Genomic DNA, 24,623 nt, shown 5'->3' with positions numbered 1-24,623 from the left:
GTTAATAAATACATATGAATAAATATATATATATTTTTCTTATGTTGTCATTATTAATTTAATTTTCATTACTTTTAATTATAATGTACTAGTCTAGAAATTAATTTAAATTCTTAACAGAAAATATAACTTTGTAATATTTCTATTAAAACTAGTAAAAATCAATACTTCTCATCTTATTTTTTGATTAACATCTACTGCATACATAACCATAACATGAATTAATCTGGTACATTAATATTTGTTTTTTCATCGGTCAAAAGTTTTAATTCATCCCACCAACCAACTTCTTTAGCTAACAACTTAACCCCATCGATGATATCATTTTTTATAACAACATCTGCTGTATATGGTGATATACTAATTCCAAATGATCCGACTTCTTCACGGTTCAAAAGAAGTCGAGGTGTATTAAATGGTAGTACATCAGCCAACCATGCAAACGGATATACCTGTCAAACATGATTAATAAAAAAAGTAAATTAATGAAATACTTCTTTTTTCATACGCATAAATAAAATTTATACTATTTTATTATACATGATAGGTATAAAAAGTTCCTGGAATTACTCTACACAATTTAAAAATAGCAATCATAATAAGGAAATTTTTGGTTTTTATGTTAGCACTAATCATGATGTCCTGATGAAGCCGCATCACATGCTTCCTGTTTTGCATATAAAAGTACTAAAAATCTGATGTGGACACTACATGACTTCCTTGTAGGCCTATTAAATTACATATACACATTTGTTTTTTAAATGAAAAGTACATCAAAATGTTATTTCATTAATAATTTCTGATATTATTTCTTTCTTTTATTTTTTACAGTTACTATTGAAGTATTATTTATTGTAAAGATTTTTTACAGTCAGAGGTTAATGTTATTAATAAATCAATATATTTAAACTTAAAAAAAAGGAGATGAAGTTGGATTTGAACCGATGTGCCTTCTTCTTGTAAGAATCCAAATATTTCATTAATTAAATTTTATTTGGCTACAACTCTGGAACCAATGAAAATAAGTACCAGTTATGATAAATCATTGAAAAGTTCTCAATTCGTGTTTATTACTGTAATTAAAAGTCCAAAATCCAAATTTTTTTTTTTTATTTTGGGCTTTTTTGGACACTTTCAGTACAATCGATAGCAATCAAAAGGGGAGGTGCACAACTAGATGTTACAAAAGTTCCAAATCCAAAATTGCAACATCCTACAGCTAATCGTTTTTGAGTTATGCAAGATACATACGAAATTCACTGGGTTGGTCAAATGGTGAACACACCTTCCCAAATCAGCTGATTTGGAATTCGAGAGTTCCAGCATTAATAAAGGTTTTATACAGATTTGAATACTAGATCGTGGATACCAGTGTTCTTTGGTGGTTGGGTTTTAATTAACCATACATCTCAGGAATGTCGAACTGAGACTGTACAAGATTACAGTTCATTTACACTCATATATATCATCCTCATACATCTTCTGAAATAATACCTGAAAAATAATTCCCGGAGGCTAAACAGGAAAAAAAAAGAAGATACATATGTACATGTGTGTACGTACATGCATACGTACAGATGTCACACCAAAACTAGTCAAGATGGATTCAAGGATGGTCAAAATGGATATTTCCATTGAAATCTGAAAACCGAAATTGTTTGCGATCATAATACTTCCTTTTGTGAATGTTTGTGAATTGTATGTTGCAATGAAAAATATCACAATGGAAAGTGCAAATATCAAATTTTGCTTAAAAAATCATTGCCAAAGATATTAATGCTGCTTGAACAAAAGTATGGAGAATCAGAGATGAAGAAAACAGTTTACAATCGGCATAACTTTTTTTAGTGATGGTTGTGATAATGCAGAAGATGACATTCACAGTGACTATCTACCTATCGACAAATGAAGAAAATATTGAGTATGTCAAAAATGTTATTATAACTGACAGAAAAAAACTATTAAGGAAATAGCATCAATAGTCAGGATATCAGTCAGAAATTGCCACAGTATGCTCCAAAATAATCTGAACATACATTGCATTTGTCAATCAAACCCCATCGCACACCTTCTCCAATCTCCAAATAGCGCCCCAGGGGCACTTGAAAATATTAAAATCTGACAGGTACCACTGGGAGCAGATGAGATATGGTCAAGGAGGGTCAAAAAACATTTTCAGAGCCCTAGAACCCACTGTTTTCGAGATATTTGCGATTTTCATCTGAAAATTCAGATCCGGTTAAAAAGTACTAAATTTTCCCAAAACTTCGGTTGCTACTGTACAGAATTTCCAGTAGCAACAGTATACACTAATATATACCTCACTTAAAATTTCTATTTTGTCAGTTTGACTACCCAGTCAAACTGGTAAAATATCAGTTCCAATTATCTCTAACTGATTGCTGTAAGATTATATTAACTTTGAAGATAAGGTAAAATTTAACATTTGCAATCGGCAAAATTATAAGTAGGAAGATACAAGTATAATCGGTGTACATTTTAATTACTTACCTCTAAGGATGTTCCCATAACTATTAACAAATCTGTTTTCTTTGTATCAGAATCTGCGCAGTCATCAAATCGTTTGGGTAATTCTTCACCAAAAAATACAATATCTGGTTTTACTATACCCTGAAAAAAATTGTACATTTTTCATCTTATTCATTAGTAGTAAAATATTACAGCAATATTCTCATAGCATAGGAATAAAAATGTTCTACCCTTCTAGTTAAAGATTAGTTTCATTTTGGCAAATTTCCCACCAAATCTTGAAATTCATTCATTTAACTCGTTCTTTTTCTGAGGCATTCACAGTCACAAACGGTGTCAAATTTTCTGCAATCTCAGTTAGTTAGTTTGAGGGAATCATGCTAGATTGGATGTGAAGATGTCCATTTGAGGCTTACGTGAAGGCAAAATTTGATTTGTATTTTACTGATGCAAATGTCTGCCGAGGCATTTACTTCTGTGGCATTCCGACCGAGGCCTGGCTTATGACTGTGAGATGTAATCGGTTAGATGGTCTAAAGACGACCACTGGTAAAGCACCTCAGGGCTCGGAACAGAGTGACGACCAGTAACGTCACAAGGTGGGTGTCTTTTCCCTACGGGGTTGGGATGGTCTCCGGGGAAGTCGACTTGGTTGTAGTCAGGGAGTTGCAGCTCGTCCATTGAAATCAGACCGAGCTTCCCCTAAGCGGCAGTTAGGTCCCCACTACAGCGTGGTAGTGGTGGTCCCCAGAGCCCCGCCCTGTCGGGTTGGCTTCGGTCATAGTTTGCCGGGACGGCCAAGGCGGTTCTCCCCGATCGATCCTGGATGTTGGCATCTGCCGGGTGGTCCTACGATGAGGCAACTTCTTCTGTCTTCTTCTTGGTCTTCTCCAGGTGGTGCTCGACGATGAATTAAAAATCAACTCTCGTGCACACTCCCTAATTGGAGCCTGACAGTGGTGGGAGAACTGCGCGGCGGGAGTTACGCTTGTACAAGCGCGTACGTGTACTGCACTCCCGCTGACATCTGAGTTGCTACCATTGCCCTCCACCAATATTAAGTTAGGCATATATGTGACAACAATATAAAAATGAAAGTTTGTTTCTTTGGGTCGGCTAGGTGGCACTGGGTTCGAGATATTTGGAAAAATTGCATTTATGGTCCGATTTGGCTCATATTCATAATATACTCGTATATTGGTTACGCGAAAAGAAATATATTTGCGAAAAATGGAGCTGCTAGGTTGCGCTGGGGTGAGATAATTAGAAAAATTGTATTTATGGACCGATCTGGCTCATATTTAGAATACACATGTTACGTGAAAAGAAAAATTTTTCAAAAACTATACCCGCTAGGTGGCGCCGATGTCGAGATATTTACAAAACAAGCCAACAAATATATAAACAGACTTTCTATATATAAAAGGCAATGTTCGTATGTGCGTCCGCTATACACTAAAAAATTATTGGACTGATTTACGCGAGGGGGAAAAAGGTAAAAAAATTAAAACTGAAATAGAGGAAAAGGTGAAAAGAAATAGGAAAAAGAACGGGGGAAATGGGGAAGTGAAAGGTTAAATTTTATTAATTCCGTAAGTTCAGTTTTTTAATGTTTTATCACACTTTCAATTCGGTGTATATATATATATATACTCAAATCTAGTAATAGTGAACCATTGGTGGGTCTGCAAGTATATATATAAAAATGAATGTTTGTTTGTCTCATATGCGTTCCTATATAATTCATCCGAATGCGATGAAACTTTGGTGAGTTGTGTGCACGTCTGCAAAGGTTTCTGAATTAGTTAGGAGCAGCTATGTGGCTGCTGGGTTCTGGTAATTCTTCTTTGATCCAGATATTGACAAGCTGCTGATAAAGGGCAATTTTTGCTGATCTTCCTGCATGTTTCCAGATCTCTACAAAAGTCTGATCTTCTCCTGCTGCTTTGTAATTCTTCATCTCACCCAGTGCTTGGTAGACTTTTTTGATTGTGGGAGGGCATTATTATGGAGTCGAGTACATCTGCTATGTCAAGACATCTAAAATAACAGGCAGTGATTGAATTTTTAACAGTGGAAAAAGTAAATAATAAATACACTCATTGTCATCTAAAACCCATTTATGGTGATGAAACCGTTGATAGTACTGCGAGTCGGTGAGCAATAAAATTTTGTATATCAAAACCTGTTCAATGAATATTGAGAATGAACTTTGTGGCGGTCAACTAGTTTCTCTGACTCATTAAAACCATCAAAGGGAGGTGGATGAATTGATTCAAAATGGCCACTGCATCATTTACCACAACGTTTCTCAACCTATTAGTATTTACAACGCAATCTTCAATCATAATTTTCATTGCACTCCCCTCTCATACATTTACAATGTATACAATAATAATGTATTTTGATTATTTTTGACACTAAAGCTACATTACGACCTTAACTACAAACCATACAAATTACTAAGAATAAATAAATTGATAATTAGCTACACTGATCTGCTGCATTGACAAACCAGAATCATTGATTATCTTACGACCAGCATATTGGACATTATGTGCGACTGTCTGTGCAGACACGTAAAATGCTGCACCTCATTCAATTCCAGGCAGTCTCAGTCAATCCTTCTATTGCTATCGAATTTATGTGTGAATATGTACGTTGTAATTTACAATTCACGGTATTAAATATTTACTGCAGTAGATTTATTCAGAATCAGGATAAATTTTTAAATGGGTGTAAGCGAGTATTAGACAATAGTGAAGCATCAACATGTGCAGACAGACGGTTCTGAAAATATTATTAAGAATACTTAAATTTTGGGTTTACCAGTACTGAAGCAAATGAAAAAAAGGCCCCTGTGTGCTGCTCAAACATTTTGGCAGCAGACAGCATGAAACCTAGTAAACTTAAATGACATTTGAAAACGCTTCATAGTGAGTATGTTAACAAACCCCGAGAATTCTTTGAATTAAAATTAGAATTATATGAAAAGCAAACATAATTTTAAAAAAAAACTATGTCTGTGAATGAAAATCTTTACTTTCTTCCTACAAAGTTTCATATAAAACTCTCACACCAATGGTGAAGAACTTATTTTGCCAGCTGCAATTGAGATTGTAGAAGCTACATTGGAGATAATTTTGCCAAACAATTGTAGTCCATTACCTCTATCAAATGATACTCTTGCCCGTCGAATTGGTGATGTAGCTGAAGATGTACAGCATCAGTTTTTCGGGAAGTTGCATGACAAATTGTTTTCAATTCATCTTGAAGATAGCAATAAAGATGCTCATTTCATTGTCTGTGTTCAATTTTGTGATGTATGTCAGCAGTAGAAGAACTGCTTTACTCCAAAGCAATAGAACTCAAAGCAACAACACTCGCATTATCTGCTATCGTAAATGATTTTATAAATAAGGCAAACATAAAGTGGAAAAAGTGCAACAGAATATGCACCGATGGTGCTCGTTCAATGTCTGGAAGATTCCAAAGTATACAAGCACTTGTGAAACAAAAATCTCAACAGTGTGTCTGGACACATTTCATGATCCACAGAGAAGTTCTGGCTTCCCAGTCTCAGTTTGACCATTCCTGAGATGTGTGGTTAATTGAAACCCAACCACCAAAGAATACCGGTATCCACAATCTAGTATTCATATCTGTGTAAAAATAACTGACTTTACTAGGACTTGACTGCTGAAACTCTTGACTTCCAAATCAGCTGATTTGGGAAGACACATTCATCACTAGACCAACCCATTGGGTTAGAATGGTCAACCTGTGTACAAGACTACACTTCATTTACATTTATACATATCATCCTCTGAAGTAATACCTTACACTGGTTCAGGAGGCTAAACAGAAAAAAAAGTCAGATCATGGATCAAGGAAAGCTTACTAGCTAGCATTCTTCAATGACAGAATGAGAAGACTGGTTTACTCTTGGGAGAAATGTTTAGTAGCTATAAATATTGACTAAATAGAAAAATAAATTAAGTTTTTGTAGCAAATAAAATGTATCTTTATACCACGTTTGTTTCAGTTGACTCTGTTTTTATTTATGAGTTATGAACGACTGTGGATTATGTTTCAGCCACCCCACATACAATAAAATGCAATATTGATGTATGAAGTAGATGAAAATTTTCACCCTAAAGGTTTTAAAATTACCACCTTATCATCAAGTTAATCCACTAAAAATTATCTCAAATCTAATGAAACATCACCATGTAAAATACAACACAGAAAATACCTTAGTTGCCACAAAAAAATCTTCCACACTAAAGTAATACTTTAAATTGGAAACCAATGACCAGTGTATGAACATGCTAAAAAATAATAAAAAATGTTTAATAAGAATTCATAACAGACAACCATTATGAATGTTGATGACAGTGAATCACATTCTATTCTAGGTAAAGAAATTGATCCTCTTCCATAAAAAACTGAAATAATTCTCAAAACCAAAGCAGAGCTGTGAATTTGAGATTGTTTTTCCCGATATGATGCAAGACAAGGTTTTTGCACTTTAAATAATAATGTAACTAATAATTTAAATTATCAATAATTTCATTATTTATAATAGAAGGTATGATTACAATAGCTAAAAAGTACAAAATTGCTTTTATTACATTACAAAATTATGCAAGTAGTAGAATACTACATTGACTGTCATGTTGGTGTTAAAACCTTAAAATAGTCATTAAAAGTAGCAGAAACTCTGGCTTTCATCTGGAAAGACCTGATTAAAATCCAGGAAATCCTAGTCAAACTCAGTATTTCTCACATCCACTAAAAAATTCAGTTCCCATAAACAGCTATGATTAAACAAGAACTTGTAGTAGCACGAAAGTAATAAATAATAACATAAAAACTAAACTTCAGATGAATGTTTGAAACACTAAGCCACAAAATACTTGTATATTCACAGATATATATATAATATAAAAGTAAAATGTATATTCGTGTATATGGGATAACCACATATGCTAGATCTGCATGCTAGATTCAATACAGAAATAATTTATTTAACCTCAATCTTCAAATGCATGCACCCAAAAAAGACAATTTTTTCAAAATAGCAGAACGGTACAAAGAAACAATTCTAGATCCTAGCTATGGATCTGAATATTAAGTCGGTTAAATAAAGTCAACATACCAACCATTATACCAACTGACTAGCTCTGCTTTATTTCAATGGTCTGTGAGATTTCAAGACCTTACACTGCGAGGAAATGAATCTTATTTTTATGAAATCTAAGCTCTGTATCTTTATTTTCAAAAGTTTTTAAACGATTTTGCTGAATAGGTTGCTGCAACGATTAAATGTATATGACTTATCACCAACAGACTTAGGAAAAAGGTGCCAACTCATAAAGCAATTTTTTTAATTTTTACGAGAAAATACTGGGGGCAATGGATCAGAATTTCCTAAAAACATACAACAAAAATAATTTTATTTACGGACAACATAGTGCAGTTGAAAAATGTGTGCATTTTAAACAAAATGAGTAGCATATTAAATCACTTAATGCATATATTCTTAAGTCTTACAATTCTACACATTATTTCAGAAATTTATTTTTAAACATGATTAATCCAAAACTAATCATGGGAATACAATGTGTAATATTTTTAGTATATGGATAAAATGCTAATCCAATTTTAGGGTGATTTATTTAACTAAAATAAAAGACAAGTTTTTTAATAGATCACCCACATTTATAAAATTAATATATATAATTTTTATATATATAAAAAACTATTTGACTTTTACTGTGTCTGCAGTTATTTTCACTCTCAAAAAACTACATTAAAGATTAGAAAAAAAAGCCTCTCCTAAGATTAATTGTAATTTAAAGTTCTTTATAATTTCTGCAAACTTTTTGACAAAATATGATCCATATATTTTGTTCATTTCTTCCAGCACGATATAAAATAACAGAGCTTTAATTGCTCGACAACAAAACAAAAGATAAGTCAGAAAAGCCAGGTAAGTACCGATAACACAACTCACAACTCATGCACAGTAGTTCACCAAATCAATCCGTAGAGTCTGCTTTCAGCAAGTGTTAGATTAGATTAGAGTGTTATTAGATTAGATTTAAACACCGATTCATCACACATTGCATTATATTTTGTAAAGGTACTGATCTCCAGATCGGATCTAATATCAATTTTGGACTTTCAAAAATAGAAGTAAACCTCTATTAATTACATCTCTATTAACAAACAAAAAAGTCTTATCGATCAAAATTATATAAATATTAAAAAATAATTAATTACCTGACAATGATCGCAAATAGTAATAGAATTATTAAATATATCTCTTTTAACTTCATCAGGATCATATTTTTTCTTACATTTAATGCACGATGCAGTTGAAAAAGTCCCATGGGCTTCCACAAGTATATCTTCTTTTATTCCGGCCACTGAGAATGTAAATTCCAAGTAAGAATGCATAAACTTTAATCTTTTTAAAAAGCCATTGTGCACTGAAGATTATCGCTTAACAATTTGAATGGAACTCGCATTAATTAAAATTAAATGTACAGGTAAGTAGTGCACTATCAGATCCTCTTTCTTCAATGAAAAAATTAACTCAGAATGTTACTGTATACAAATTATTAAATCATTCATACTCAGATTTACAGGATGTAAAACCTTTAAAGGATAGTTACAGCAAGATGATGCAATCGCTCATAATAATGATGTATTATACTATATGAAGGACTTCGTTAAAAATTACAATATTTCCAGAGAACAACCAGTAATTTGACCTGACTGGTGATTTTTTTCTATGGGAAATATCAAAGGAGAAACGTGTACTATGCATGTTATCTGTACACACTTAAGGAGCTCGGGCTTTAATCACGATTCAAGACTAATCTTACCATATACACTGGGGAATGTCTTCACCAATATTCAGAAATATGTGAAGAGATGTCTGGATGTTGGTGGAACCCATTTTCAATACCTCCTGTAATAAGAGCAACATGGTAAGTATTAAAGTACTTATCAGGCTATTTTTAAAATTAAAATAGGCTCGATTTCAATCGATGTAAATTCCATTCAAATTATTTCATAATTAGATTAAGCATTTACTACGCACAGTAACTACTGTAAACTATGATTACTAATAAATATCGCACAATAAACTAAAACCATATAAATAATTGCATTTAAATATAATAAATTGCTGTAATACCTGTACATATTATAGAGTATTTTTTGACACTTTCTGTAAGATAGTAAAATGGACTATAATTACATAATAGATAATATGGACTATATAATTGCAACTTTACAAAAGTTAGATATTAATTGTGCACAAGCAGTTCTCAGAATAAATAATATACTGGCTGTATAATTAAGTCTATTCAAAATAACTTTTAAAGTGTTCATTCTCCTCAAAGAAGTTTGAATCTTGAAAAGGAACAGATCATTGCAAATTAAAAGCTTAATATATTTGAATACTCATTTACACAATTTTTTTAATTTTTAATTAAACATTTCTTTAAAAATTTTTTCAAACAAATGAATGGTTATTATGCGCAAAGGTAAAATAACAAAAATGAAAAGAACCAATTCTAGTGTAGTTAAACACTAGACAAGTACTTGGATTTGGTATATGGTATTTACCATATCAAAAGAAAAATTGTATTAAAAAAATGTATCAGCTATTAAAAAACAAAAAAGGGCAAGAGAAATGGAGAGAGAGAGAATGGACCCCTAAAAGAAAAAACTAAACAAAACAAACATATTAAAAAACTAAACCAAACGACATATTTTAACTGTACAAGAAATTGTCTGTTTACATTAAATCTGATGTAGAAACAAAATAGGTAATAAAAATAAATAAGGTACTTATGTATTAACGCCACCGCAGCTACAGTTTTATTTAAAAGCTGTAAGTTTATTTAAAATCTACTAAGTAGTCTTAGTTTGTTTAACATAGATTCAAAACAGTCTCTTTATTAATTTTAATAAATGGTTATTTATTTATTTATTTTATAAATATAATTTAACCAAACTTAACCTACGCTCACTTCGCTCGCTAACCTTGACTAATTAACAGCGTAATTTTTTTAGTATTTATTTAATAAATTCAGTAATTATTGCAATTATAACCCTAATTAATTATTTATTACTTAAATAATCAAAAAATTACTGTTGATTAGTCAAGGTTAGCGAGCGTAGGTTAAATTTGGTTAGATTATATTTTCATGTTTATATCTTTAAATATGTTTCACTATGATGTAAGAATTTATAATAAATAATAATTTATTATTTATTACTATGCTCTTTATTTGCGCATTAGCGCAACTTCTGCTGCGGTGGCATTAATACGTAAGTACCATAAATAACTGCACATTTGTAAATTTTTTTATTGAGCTGCAATAATAATATTTAGTTAATTTTCATAAAACGCCTCTCCTTGGCATATTACTGCTGCAGATTATTCCTTTAAACCTATCTGCTATTATTTAGAACAGATCTGAAATTATTTAAAATAGTTCTGCTAATTTAATCAAACATTTATCTTTGCAATGTGTTTGAAAAGATTTATTAGTTTCTGTATACTTCTAAATTTGTGCATGTCTAATATTTCTCTAAAATATTTAAATCTTAATATTATCATTCTTATCCAATATTTCCAATATTGGTAACGGTTTATTTACGTTTTATCATGCGTTCAGTTTCAGGGCAGAAGTTTTAATAAATTGAGGCATTTTATATATTCGATAAACTTGGGATATACATTTCAAAGGAAGTAATAATTTTACAATGATAATAAAAAATTATTTTAACGCGTAAAAACTTAAGATTAAATAAAAATAGTATAAATAAGAATATACATACATCTTTCCAAGCCATCAATGTTTTGTGTATATAATCGTAATAATTTTCCTTTTTGTTGTAATAAATATATAAAATAATGAGCAAGATTTGGTTTATATCTTCCAGGATACAGTTCTCTTGCTAAATCAAAAAATGGTAAAGGATTTTTCTGAAAATAATGTATATCAAACATTGCTTCTGGCCTTGGTAAATTATACTTCTGTAAATTATTATAAACTCCTGAGTCAGGAGATCTAAAAAAATAAAAAATTCTTACAATGATCCAAATAAAACATAAATCTACATATAATAAATGAGCACTATTTGTTTGATAGTGGTCATAACACTAGGTTTTAATCATTACTTAAAATGTCATAGCTCTTCTTAGTGATAATAAGTACCATATCAGGCTAATTAGGAAAAGTGAAGAATGAAATACTTTCCTGGTTGCCTTCTTCATGAAGTTGATAATAAAGCTGAAAATTTTATAGTCAATTAAAAGTATAATTACAGCACTACTAGTGAAACCCTTATTTTGTTTAGCAGGACTGGCTGTATAATGAACAATACAACTTTAAAAGAAAGCAATTCTAACTGTTGCCACTTATATTGCAGACATTATACGTTCATCAGTTCTAAATAAATTTAACAAGCTACATGAACTTCAAAAGTAGTTTTAACAATAACTGCACTGATGCCTAAAACGACTATTTCCTATTGCAATGCCCATGAATTCTATTATCCTCGGCTTCTTGTTGTGCATTTCTTTTTTGTACATAATTTAACTGAATTAATAAATATGTTGGTTAAAATAAACCGATTACATTCATTGTATTGAATTAATGGATTACATTCATAGTAACTGAAAATAAAATATTAGACGAAATCAGCTACCACAGAACATCAACAATTTATTCTGAATGTTGCAACAACAGCAAAGTGCAGCAAATAATACTGCGTGACTGGGTGAACAATTTAAAATCAAACTCAGCCAGCTCAAACTTCAGTTATTTGAGCATCACCTTTATTTCTCAACTGTTAATGCCACTATTGGTTGCGTACATTACTACCCAAATCTAGTTTTGTCAGTTGTAAACTGTTCATGTTTCAGTGCAGTAAAGTTTTGATTAAAAATACCTTAAAAAAGTTTTGTGTTTTTCAAAAATGCCTTATTCGATCAAAGAAAGGTTGCTATAGTGGAAGCTTAAGTGCGTTCTGGATTCTATCAAGAAATGCATCAAATATTCGCAAAAAAATTTCTGAATGTCAGTACCCTAGCAAACAGTTGTATGGCAAACAAAGCGGTCAGTTTCAAATGCAAAATGAGATCGGTAGTCTTCCATTAGGATGCCAGAGGCCATAGCCAATATTCAGAGAAGAATTTCTGCCAGTCCAAAAAAAAGTCTATATATAACAAAGTGGTGTATACATCTCCCCATAAGATTTTTCATGATTTAATTTGAAAATGTATCGGGTAACGACTTAAGGAACAGACAAACCGAAATGCCAAATTATTGTGACAGGCTTCTCAAAAACATCATTGCCAGACAGAGAATCCTGGTGGTGTATTTCATGTCAAATGAGACACGGGGCAAGGTTTCATTTATCTGGGCAATTTAATTTGCTCAACACTAGATACTGGACGACTAAAAAACTTCACCAGGTATTTGAGCATCTATTTCAAAATGAGAAAATGTTTATACGATGTGCTGTTTCTGACAACTGTATAGCAAGACCAATATTTTTTCACTGGATTGCCACAGAAGCGTACCGTACAATTTCTGAAGAATCATACACTCGGTTATGAAATCAAGAAGAAGAGTATGGCTTCTTTAAACAAGACAGAGCAACATGTCACATAATAAACAATTCATTAACTCGCACTCATGTGGCTTTTACAGAAGAAATTGTCATCAGGGCGCAGTGGCCTTCATATTCCCAGATTTGTCTAGTTACAATCATTTTCTTTGGGACTATTTTAAGGATAGAATTTATGGATCAAATCCCCCACACTATTGATAAACTGAAGGTGAACATTCAACAAGAAACTGTTGGCACTGAAAAAAACACTTTCCATCAGGTGACTCTCAATATGATCACTCAAGTACAAAAGTGCATCACTGGACAGGGCACTCACTTCGAACAACTTTTGTAAACTATGGTAAATATGCAAACTTTGGCTAATGTAAATAAAAGGTTTAATTTAACTGATGTTTTCTTTTTTCCACATTTCACTCATAAAATGTTACATGTCGCAACTGTGTTTGCGACACAGTTGCAACATGTGTCGTATGTAGCGGTTCAGTTTTAAGTTGCTCACTCTCTGTACATGGCTTGTTCTAATATAATGTTTATGTTGTCAGAAATTCACTGTTCCCATCCTAGGGAGAAATGTTTTTCCCACTTTGGGTTTTGAGGATATATATCAAATCCAGATACATATCCATTATATCAATAGTGTGATGCTACCAGTAGATCTGTACAAGGGTGTTTGGGGAATGTTTTCTGTCCAGTCCAGTAGCTACACAATAATATCAAAAAATTAATGCTACCAAGTAGATTTGGAGTTTTCTAATTCTTTTTACACTATATAAAAAATATTTATATTTTAGGAAAATCAAAATTACAGCAAGAAAGAGATTATAAGTAATAATTAAAATTCATACTGATATTTACATTTATTATTCAATTTTTTTATTATTATAAAACAGGTAACTTCTTTTAAAACATCCTTTTTGCAATTTAATAAATGATACAAGTATCAGTTTAAAAAACAAAATTAGGAAGAAAAAACAGTTCTCCCAGATCATCTACAAGATATATAAATATCTGAATTTTTGGATTTCACTGGATTAAAAAATGAATAAAATCCCTAAATGCCACTTCATTCCAATAATTTAAGAAAAAAAGACCTTAAAAAATATGGAAAATAAAAGAAATATAATTAAAAAAAATAAATAAATAATAAATTTAGAAATATGTGAGGTTCATCAACTGGAAATTCTGCACTGTGAGAAGAAAAGACATAAAATAAAATTTAACTGTTACATTTAATAGTTTAAAATTAACTGATTTTAATAATGATTAAATTACTTTCCTTAACGACTGATTAAAAAAAAAAAAAACGCTATTATATAAAATGTTAATTTAAATAAAAATAAACGATGCAAAATAAAATAAATTTACAGCATTGGATGCAATAAGGAGGTTAGATCTCCTTACATGACATTTGGGGCTGAAATTTCAAAAATTCTGTTTCATTGTGACTGGATTGCAACTGCCTGATCTAAGACTAAGGAAACTGGAGGATCCGTGAAAACAAATATGAATATAAAACTATGGCATTTGAAATAAAAAATATTTTGATAAATGGAAGGGAAAAATAAATTTATTGAACGTCTAGAAAGATTTTTTTTGCAATTATTTAATATGCTGACAGTTGACCAAGATAAAGTAAATAAGAATAATAAAGTATAAAATTTACCTCTTATCAATGATTCAGAAATCCAGACCATTAGATCTTACGATAAGATCCACTAAGAGCCTTTATATCTAGGCGTTGATAAGGTAATAAAATACAAGGGCTGTTCGGAAAGTTCTCAACCTGACAAAACACAATGTTTTTAAAATTTTTTTTTTTAATTTTTAACATACTCACCTAATTATACATTAGACGAATGAATTTCCAATTTTTTAATTCCTTCAGTATAATGAGATCTGCCCTACTTTGTGCAAAATAATTGGCTGTCTCAGCTTTCACCTCATTTTTGAGGTGAACTTTTGTCAAGCGAACTATTTTTTAAAGTTTGGGAACAGGAAGTAATCACTGGGAACCAAATCCGTAAAAACGGCTTGTATCATTTCGAAGCACTTTGAAATGTAACTCATGAAGTTTTGCAGCAACAACCCAAGATGCGTGCAGGTGAAAGAATGTTTTCTTTTTGGTGTTGTGGACATTTAGCTTAACTAGTACCCTTCAACTGGTCCTGTATTGAAGTGTAATATTCCCTGATGATGGTCCTGCATTTTTCCGAGCAGTCTACGAGCACCACACAACGAGATCCCAAAAAAAACATAGACATGACTTTTCCTGCAGCCAGAACCATTTTTGCTTTCTTCAGTACAATTTAAGCAGCTACCACCTACTGATCTTTGGCAGCTTTTTAGTCTTTGGCATGTAATGGTGAATCCATGTATCATCAACTGTTATAGAAAAACGGCAACATTCCGTTTAAATAAAAAAGACCCTAAAGCAATGTTCAGTTGAATAAGTTTTTCACCAACCGTTAACAAATGCGGCATCCGATGAAAAAAAAAAGCAAAAAACTTTTTCACTAACCCATTTCATTTCGTTTACCCAAAACGTAGTGTAAAATGTAAGGTGGTCTATTTAGATGTTTGCAATGTCAGCAAAAGTGGTGGTCCTCTGACCTTAGCGTGCTGCGCATCAAACACTGGACGTGCTGTCCAGTGTTTGATGCGGGTTTGGTGGTCGTGACAACACTTTAACATCTGTGGCGACTTACCAAGCGTTCCTGGATACTCTGTTTAAAGATGCTCTGGAGGGTGAAGCAGAAGTAGGCGTTAGGGCGGGTGAAACACCATTCCCTGTCGTACGGGCTGTGGAACCCGTAGATATAGACCGAGCGGTTTCTCGAATGGTACTGAGAAAGGCCCCAGGGATTGACCAACTTGACCCGGATATTTTCACCTGCTGCCTGTCATAAGAGAGCCGCTTGGCAGGCTGTTCTCAGGGTTCCTAAGCAAGGGTTGCTTTCCGACTTGGAAAGTGGCTTTGGTAAAGGTGCTCTTAAAATCAGGAAAGGAACCGAAATCAGCAATTATTGACCCATCAGGCTCTTGCCGGTAATCGGCAAGTTGCTTGAAAGGCTGTCTGTGGAACGGCTCTGGGAAAGCATCAATATGAACTCACTTCTTAATCAGGCCAGTATAACTTCAAGAAAGGGGTTGGCACCGAGGATTGCATCTTAAATGCTCTTACCGAGATGGAAAGCGCCAACTGTATTGGTTTCCATGGCATTACTCCCGTCACCACCCCCACTAGGATCCTTTCCTGGTTTTAATAGCATCCTCCCCAAAGCCACTATCCAACAAGTCGGGAAGCAGCCCCAGCTTAGGCATCCCGAGAACAGCCTAGCAAGCGGCTCTCTTATTACAAGCAGCAGATGGAACAATATATCCGGGTCAAGTTGGGCAATCCCCGGTGCCTTTTTCAGCGCCATTCGAGAAACCACTCGGTCTATATCTACGGGATTCAAAGCCCGTACGCCAGGGAAGGGCGTAGCCTCCGCCCTAACGCCGACCTCTGATTCATCCTCCGGAGTACCTAGAAACAGAGTATCCAAGAACGCCTAGTGAGTCGCCACAGATGTTAGAGTGTGGTCACGAACACCAAACCCGCAGCGAATACTGGACACCACGTGCAATGGCTTTGGCCGGTAACTTGGTTTTGCGAGCTGCCAGGGGCTGCGCTGCAACTCGCGCATGGGGTTTTGCTATAACTTTAGTCTGAGTTCCTTGATGACATGAACATACTCATTACGGGCGCGCCGGTAGATCCACAGACCCTAAGCGCGCATGTCATCATCGATAATCCCCGTTAGGGGGTGACATTGGTATCTTCTCCTAGCGGACCTAACTCTTGCACGCAGCACGCTAAGGTCAGAGGACCACCACTTTTTTCCAGGTTTCCGCCTGCGTTTAACAGACGACTCCCCGGAAGCAGGGGTCATGATGGCTGCTGGCATTCTCCGATCAGCGGACTGGCCACTACGTAAGGGTCCGTCCATTGGCTGAGGCCGCCGTAGGACCCTACCGCAGCCAGTCTTGATGACCCGGCTGAATTACTCAGCCATCAATTCCACCTCCTCCTTGTGCTCCATGCGCCATTCCAATCCCTGGAACCGTACACTCGCGCCGCAGTCTGTCCTGATCCAGGACCCCTTAGGTTATAGCGCCCCGTATCTGGAGCTCCTGGAACGCCACCTTAAGCGATCTCATAAGTTATAAGTCTATGATCACTAACACTGGCCTCGGAACAGACAGTCCAACTACTTGTACTTCGTAGCAAGACGCCCGTCACCAAAGTGACGTCGATGTAACTTTCCCCCAGTTCGCAAGAGAAAGTTGGCGGTTGTTCTGCGTCGTTAATCAAGTAGAGGTTTCTGGCTTCAACAAATTGTTCGAGACCAGCGCCTCTGGTGTCAGTGAGTGGTGAACCCCAGGCGGGAGACTTGGCATTAGTGCCCAGAGCAACCAGCACTCTGATGCCCGAAACACCGTCCAGAATCCTGCCCAACTTCGCCAGGAAGTCATCATACTCCATCCAAGATGGAAGTATCCCGATACCAGTACGACATTGGACGTACTCCTCATGACTCGCATGACAGTGAATTGGTCATCAGACCGATGGGGCATCCAGAAGACACCCAATGAATCTGAGCCAACCACGACCGCGGAGAGCGGCCGTCCCCCACGAGAATAAGTAACATTCACCCCGCGGAAGTCGACCACCTTACCTCCGATCGCGTACGGCTACTGGACATAGACGACCTCGAGGTTGTACTCCTCAAGGAGCCTCATGGCTTTACTGATGGCCGCCAGAGAATGATGCAGGTTTAACTGCCCCAAGCGCAAGCGTTTGATATGGTGGAATCCATTCTCAAAGGCTTCCCCCAATTCAGGCGTTGCCATAAGCTGTATTCTTTACAGCTCTCGCCCGTGCAATATCATACGCCCTACACTGCCTACCCCCGACCCGGTGTCCAGCATCGCTGCCTTTCACCAAGGTACAGGTGGTGCACTTGGCAGGCCAATCGGCTGCCCTGTGCCTCGGAAGAACACAGTGACCACACATCTCCGACTGCGGTCTGCAGCAGAGAGAGGTGTGACCAAAGCCCTGACACTTGATGCATCGATCGACAATCCTATATAAGGTCCACCTGAAAAACAAACGTCCACCGGTCACCAAGACCTTTTTTTTTTCAAATCCTTTTTTAAACACCCCCAACATCCCCGGCCTCTGCCGTTAGGCTATGCGCAGGAATGTCAGGGTGTCGTGGCAGTCGACTGCCCCCCTGTCTTGCCAGTTTTGGCTTCCCATCGGGGTCCTCCCAGCTTCCGCTACATCCCATCACTGAGAGGCTACCCTTCCCGTCCCTACACTAGGTTGTCGGCTACGCGTTGCACGTAGCCGGCAAACCGCCGCGTCCCCCCTTACACTCATACCTTAAGGGTCCCGAATGCATCATCGGAGCACTCCGACTAACCCGCATTCTTGCATATGCAGGAGCCAGAGTGACCTCCGCATCGCATCCGAGCTGCCCTTCCGGCCCTACACGGCGACCACGATTCGCCCATCTTTTTTTTTTCGGTCACCAAGACCTGCCGAATCTTAGGCGAGGTCTCTAAAACCCAGCGACTCATTAGGGCTTCCTTCTTCCCCAGCTGCCGAACCACCTTGGTTTCCCGAAGGAAGTCCTCGACAGCCACATTCACGGTAGGAGTTTGAACGTGCACGGCCCTGAGGATTTCGGGCGCCTCTACGCTTATCGCCCTTGGCATATCATATACCAATATCTGAGTCCTTCGTTCGGCCAGGAACTGAGCCTTCAGCTTGTTCTTATGCAGAACGTCGGCCCCCAGCAGCCGCTTCGCCTGCTGCTCTCTAACAACTTCCAAGATCACGCCATTGTCCCTTGTTTTCCTGATCCGGGAAACTAGGATCCTTTCTCTCCGCGGGTCCAGAACCTGTTTAAGGGTTAGCTCCGTCACTGCTGACGAAGCCCCTGGACCAGGTTTAAGCGGGACGACCTTAACAGTAGCCCGCTTAATTTTGGCCGCCGACCCCTGAACTGGCGGCGGTGGAAACTCCCGCTTAGACGAAGGCCTGGCAGCAACTGAGGCGAAAGACACAGGCTTCCTAACCTTCTCTTCCACCCATTGAATAGATTTTTGGAGTTCGCCCAGAGCCTCAACCGTCACCCGTTTAAACCCCGAACTCCCCCCACAACCTGGTCGACCTTCCCTGTCAGTCGCGAAACGACTGAATCCAGGGCAAGGTTGGAAGCCGGAAAAAAAAGTGCCGAATGTAAATATGTTTTGGCAATTTTTATTGACATAGAGGAAGCACTTCCTTCCTTGTGTTGGAGTTCTGTCCTCTATGAGTTGGAACGCCGCAATGTTCCCGTAGCCCTGTAGGCCGTAGGACGTGACTACTTGTCTGATCGCACAGATCTCTTTAAGGATGCGTACCTAGATGTGTAAAAGTCCGTCTCCAGGTAAACAAACCATCATGCAGTCATAACCCCTGTATTACGTATAAAGGCTGTGTAATAAGCCGAGTTCGAGTTCATAAGTACCTAGGTGGTTTGTCTGATAAGAAGTTGCTGTTTAGCAACCACATTAGGCAAGTAGTAGTGGACGCTGTCTCAGTGATGCACAAACTTAAGAGGATTGCTCGGAAGGACTATGGATTGTCTGGCCGTCAAATGTATATGGTGTCTTTGAAAGCATGATCTCTTACGCGACGCCTGTCTGAGCGCATAGGTTGGATATGAATAGAGCACATATTCAAAATTTAAGGAGTGCTCAGCGTAGATACATGGAAAACGGAGAATGTATGTTGCATTTGTATTTGTTGCAAGAAAAGGCATTTGACAAAGTTAGAAGGGATAAATTATTGTTAATTTTGAAAAAGAAGGGAGTTTTGACTGGAAAGAGATATGGCAAATAAAAGAGCTGTACTATAACCAGAGAATAAAGGTGAGGATAGGAGATGAAACGACAAGAAGAATAATGATTAGAAGGGGAATGAGGTAGGGACACTGCATGTTACCAATGCTGTTTATTATATATCTGGAAGAAATAATTAAATGCTGTCAGAATGAAAAAAGAGAAATAAAGATTGGGGGAAGAAGAATAGAATGTATACATTTTGCTGATGACATGGTGGTACTGGCAAAGAGCCCAAGTAAATTAAATTAAATGCTTGATGACTTATATGAAACTTGCAAACATCAGGATAAGAGGATCCACAAAAGAGGATCAATTCAAAATGTATGTTATTAGGTAGAAAAGAGAAAAGAATTGAGATTAAGATTGGAAATGAAGTTTTAGAGCAGGTGAAAAAATGTCAGTACTTAGGGAGCTTTATCACTGATAACCTAACTTGCAAAGTAGAGATTAAAACAAGAATACCAAGAAGTAAGCAGGCATTTAATAAGAAGGTAAGAATGAGGTGTGGAAAGTTACACTTACGGTTCAGAAAGAGATTAACGAGATATTTTATTTTGAGTGTGATGTTCTATGGACCTGAAACGTGGACGACGAGAAAGACAGACAGGTAACGAATTGAGGCTTTTGAGATGTGAGTGTGGTGCAATATGATAAATGTTAGATGGCAAGACTATATAACAAATGAGAAAGTATTAAGGAGAATTGGAGGGAATAGGAAAATGCTAAATGTGATTTAATACGAGAAAAGGAACCGGCTAGAACATTGTATGGGAAGAAGGTATTGGATTGGTGATGCGATATAGAAGGCTTGGTGAATGGAAGGAAAGGAAGAGATCTCAAATGATTGATGGGATTATGGAAAAGGGAAAATATGCTGAAACAAACAAGTTGGCAAAGGACAAAATAAGGCGGAGAGCAGCAATCGTGACAAGACCTGCCCTAATGGCAGAACACTATGAATTTAATTATTTAAGAGAAATTATAATTTACTTTAAAATTTCAAAAACTAAAGGGCAAAATTATTTTTCATACAGATAGTAATTTTTAATTTTATTTTACTATCATTCAAAACATTAATATTTTATGAAAGAAAGAAAAAGATGTTGTAACATTAACATTGGTCAGTAAGCATAACTGTTAAGTGAAAATAATATTAAACAAAATAAATAATTTCCTGATAATAGTATTGTTCATTATAATGTAATAAATTAATTATTTTCAGTTGTAATAAAGAATACATACCTAAAATCAGGTATGCCACTTGGTGTGCTCAGACCAGCACCAACCATAACAACAACATTTTTATAATTATCTCTCAATTGTCCAGCAAGTTCTTTCAAAGTAAATTTTGTTGAAAAACATCTTGCTTGAAGAAGTAACAGAAATGGAATTTTCTTAAGCATATTCTGTAAACAAATGCTAATAATGAACTATGTGATGTACAATTATAATTTTACTATAACATAATGCAGCTACTTGAAAAATTTTTATAAAATAAATTAAATTTATAATTTTTATAGTATTTAGATGTCTAGACAATAAATTGTTTAGACAATTTCGATCAATATGTACCCAAATTTAAGACATAATTTTAATTTAAAGTATTTGGTATTCAATTTTAAAATATGAGTGGATACAAATAAATAAAAATTAATATATAATATTTTCAGGCTATAGGCACATAAGTTACCACATAATGTTTCCATTAAACACTGTATTAACACAAGGGATGGCTAAAATGTAAGTCACATGTAAATGTACCAAAATGACAAAAAACATACATTTTATTTGGTTATAAAACTAACATAATCACCATTTACAGCTATACATTTCTCCCAATGGTAAACCAGTTTTCTCATTCCGTCAATGAAGAATGCTGGTGGGCTTTCCTCGATCCATTCCTTCAGTTAAGTGAAGAATGCAGTTTAAAATTTATAGAGAAGCAAATATCTTTAATAGCCCTCTTTAATTGCAGAAGGAATGAAAATCGTGGAGTACCAAATCTAGTGAGTACAAAGGATATGAAATACATTCAAATTTCAACTTGCAAATGCTGCTGTTAAAATTTCAATCATTGCCCACTATTTTAGATGCGACAAAACAGATACTCAACTCCATAACAATGACAACTAATAGAAAATGAGATGGCATGGATCAACAAGTTGTTTTGGAATGCTAGTAGTAGAAGAATGACATTACAAGATAGCAGTACGTGTCACTTTGCTTCTGTTCATTTTTCTTTTACAGAAGAAAAGTGACATATGCTGTGCATTTTGGCCAATCTTTGTGTATGAAGATTCTTGTATATATGCAAAGATTACCAGCATATTTTACTTCAGTTCACAGCTACCTTCGTAACTTAATTATATGCTTTGTACTTGTTTTATTACATATTGTTTGTTAAATATGATGCAGGTACTTATTAACAACCATAAACCTTCTAATCATAAACATACATTTATAAAAGGTTAATGAAATTCATACTTTTATACATTTCCTCTTTTAGATCTTTCATTCATAAGACTTTTCCATCCTTTCAGAAGAGTAGACCCACATGATTGGCATGTTTCAATAGTTTGTGATTGGTTTGGCCGACCAATAAATAGACTTTACAAAACTTCCTAATAGTGTACTGCAAAAGAGCTTCTTATTACTGCTGAAAGTAAAATTCATAAGGCTCAAGCAAGTCCAAATGCTGATAAATAAAACACAAATGCATGTTACAATTAAAGGGCCACACAAAAAACTTTTATAATAAAGTAGAGATAAAATACTTTTAATCTGTCAATTTATCCTGGGAAGCTGTTACAATTACTTATGATTACTTTGAACAAATGTTTACAAAAATTACAATTGTGAAATCTAAATATACATATATTTATAAAATAAGAATTATAAGTCATTTATAGTAAAAATAATGCACGATAGTAATACTATCTCCAAGACATTATTAGTACATTACATACGGCAACAAATAAGCAAAGTAAATCATTATGATCAAATAGAAACCCCCCCAATGAAATAAATTAGAAACATAATAATTTCTTGAAGCTGTTGTACATTATTAAAGTTTTTATAAAAATGACTCAAATTTTATAAATGAAGTAATTAAAGCGATGTAAATGTGTGTTTTATTTTCAAATATTCACTAATTAGGAGGCATATTTTTATGACTTAAAAATATGTTACTTCACTAAGCTGAAAAGAAGTACATGTAATTGTAATTATAACTGGTGGATTTTGTAAAATAAATTCATTTTAGTAGGTTCGGTTAAAAATGCATAAACTGCAGTCTGGGGGTTAAAAAAATTAATAAACGAACTTTAGACACTAAACGAAGTCTTCATAAGACTACCTTAAAGATTAGGTTTCTTGAATAATCCATAAATGATAAGCATTTTTTCTGTCGGCTGGTGTTTGCGTACCAGAAGGTTTATGTTCACAGAGCCACAGCATCATGCACTGGGAAATCACCTAAAGGACAAAGAGTATTAACTGGAGACTGGATGCTCTAATATACTTAACTATCTTGATTTTGGAAGGACAACCTCAATTCATACATTTATGTAAAGAACACTGTGTTGTTTCTTTTTTGCTTTTATGCTAGATTATTTTTATTGTTTTTTTCTTTTAAAAAGAATGTAAATCGTCAATGTAATATTTTTGTTATTTATTGAGGATTAAGTATGCAGCCACCTCTTAATTAAAATAAAGACTGCAAAAAACTAGGCCTTGCTGTCACTAGATTTCACACATTCAAAATGAAAGCTCAATGGGAGAAATAAATGAAAAAAAATAATCTTAAGATCTACTTGTTATATCGTTAAACACACCACATAATCTATGCAAATTATCACACAAATAAACTGAAAAACACACTTACTAATTAACTTAAATAACAAATTATTTTCAGAATAAAGACAAATTTACTCCTAAAAAACGAACGTAAGCTATGAACAAAAACACAATAAAATAGTAATATCGATATTATAACATTAATTTTACAACTTATAGAGAACTAGAACTATAAAAATTTTATTTAATTTATTTGATCAAACACTTGATAAGAGGAAATGAAATGACAGCATAACCTGTCGACTAGAAACAAACCACACAGAGAGAGGTCATCAGACCGATCTGTTTATCAACTAATTGCATAATAAAAATGTAAATAGTCGGGGTATGATAAATCTTTGCAGACTCGTTCATAAAACTTTTACTTCCTTTTACGAAGTAAAGGAAGTATTGTAATCGCGAAAAATTTCGGTTTTCAGATTTAACGGAAATATCCATTTTGACCATCCCTGAACCCATTCTGACTAATTTAGGCGTGACTTCTGAATGTACGTATGTATATATACATATCTCGCATAAAAACGCTTTGTGTTATCACCCAGACATGATATATTTGTTGTAAAAAATAAATCTTAAAAAATGGGCAATTAAAAATTAACAACCCAGCAATGCAAAAATGCATTTTCAAAGTAAAAAGCCTGCAACGCATGCTGAAAAAGAAATAAAAACACAAAGCT

The 24,623-nt window shown here is 34.8% G+C and overlaps 1 protein-coding gene across 4 annotated transcripts; it reads right to left on the bottom strand.

Moving 5' to 3' along the window:
• On the bottom strand, positions 1 to 24,302 carry LOC142331303 (NAD-dependent protein deacetylase sirtuin-3-like). 4 transcript variants are annotated; one of them, XM_075377100.1, is made up of 7 exons: positions 23,975 to 24,302; positions 22,576 to 22,747; positions 21,334 to 21,497; positions 11,356 to 11,588; positions 8,779 to 8,924; positions 2,512 to 2,631; positions 1 to 452 (listed from the first exon to the last, which is right to left on the bottom strand). In XM_075377100.1, exons 3-7 carry the CDS (start codon positions 21,492 to 21,494, stop codon positions 222 to 224), a joined length of 891 nt encoding a protein of 296 aa, XP_075233215.1. In that variant the 5' UTR covers positions 21,495 to 21,497; positions 22,576 to 22,747; positions 23,975 to 24,302; the 3' UTR covers positions 1 to 221. The 4 variants fall into 4 exon arrangements, with proteins under 4 accessions (XP_075233215.1, XP_075233216.1, XP_075233218.1 ...); XM_075377101.1 differs by having other exon boundaries at positions 22,576 to 22,744; XM_075377103.1 differs by lacking the exon at positions 22,576 to 22,747.
• Positions 24,303 to 24,623: the final 321 nt, after the last annotated feature.

The sequence above is a fragment of the Lycorma delicatula genome, chromosome 10, assembly GCF_047948215.1.
Source record: "Lycorma delicatula isolate Av1 chromosome 10, ASM4794821v1, whole genome shotgun sequence".
NCBI lineage: Eukaryota > Metazoa > Arthropoda > Insecta > Hemiptera > Fulgoridae > Lycorma > Lycorma delicatula.
The sequence above is the reverse complement of the archived record's forward strand: the minus strand, read 5'-3'. Positions and strand labels throughout refer to the sequence as shown.

Excerpts from the sequence above, each read along its gene's own strand:
- LOC142331303 (XM_075377100.1), bottom strand. The coding sequence starts at position 21,494 with ATGCTTAAGAAAATTCCATTTCTGTTACTTCTTCAAGCAAGATGTTTT. Across the intron at positions 8,925-11,355 it reads CATTGATGGCTTGGAAAGAT|TGGCCGGAATAAAAGAAGAT; the intron begins GTATGTATATTC and ends TTACATTCTCAG. Across the intron at positions 453-2,511 it reads TTATGGGAACATCCTTAGAG|GTATATCCGTTTGCATGGTT; the intron begins GTAAGTAATTAA and ends CATGTTTGACAG.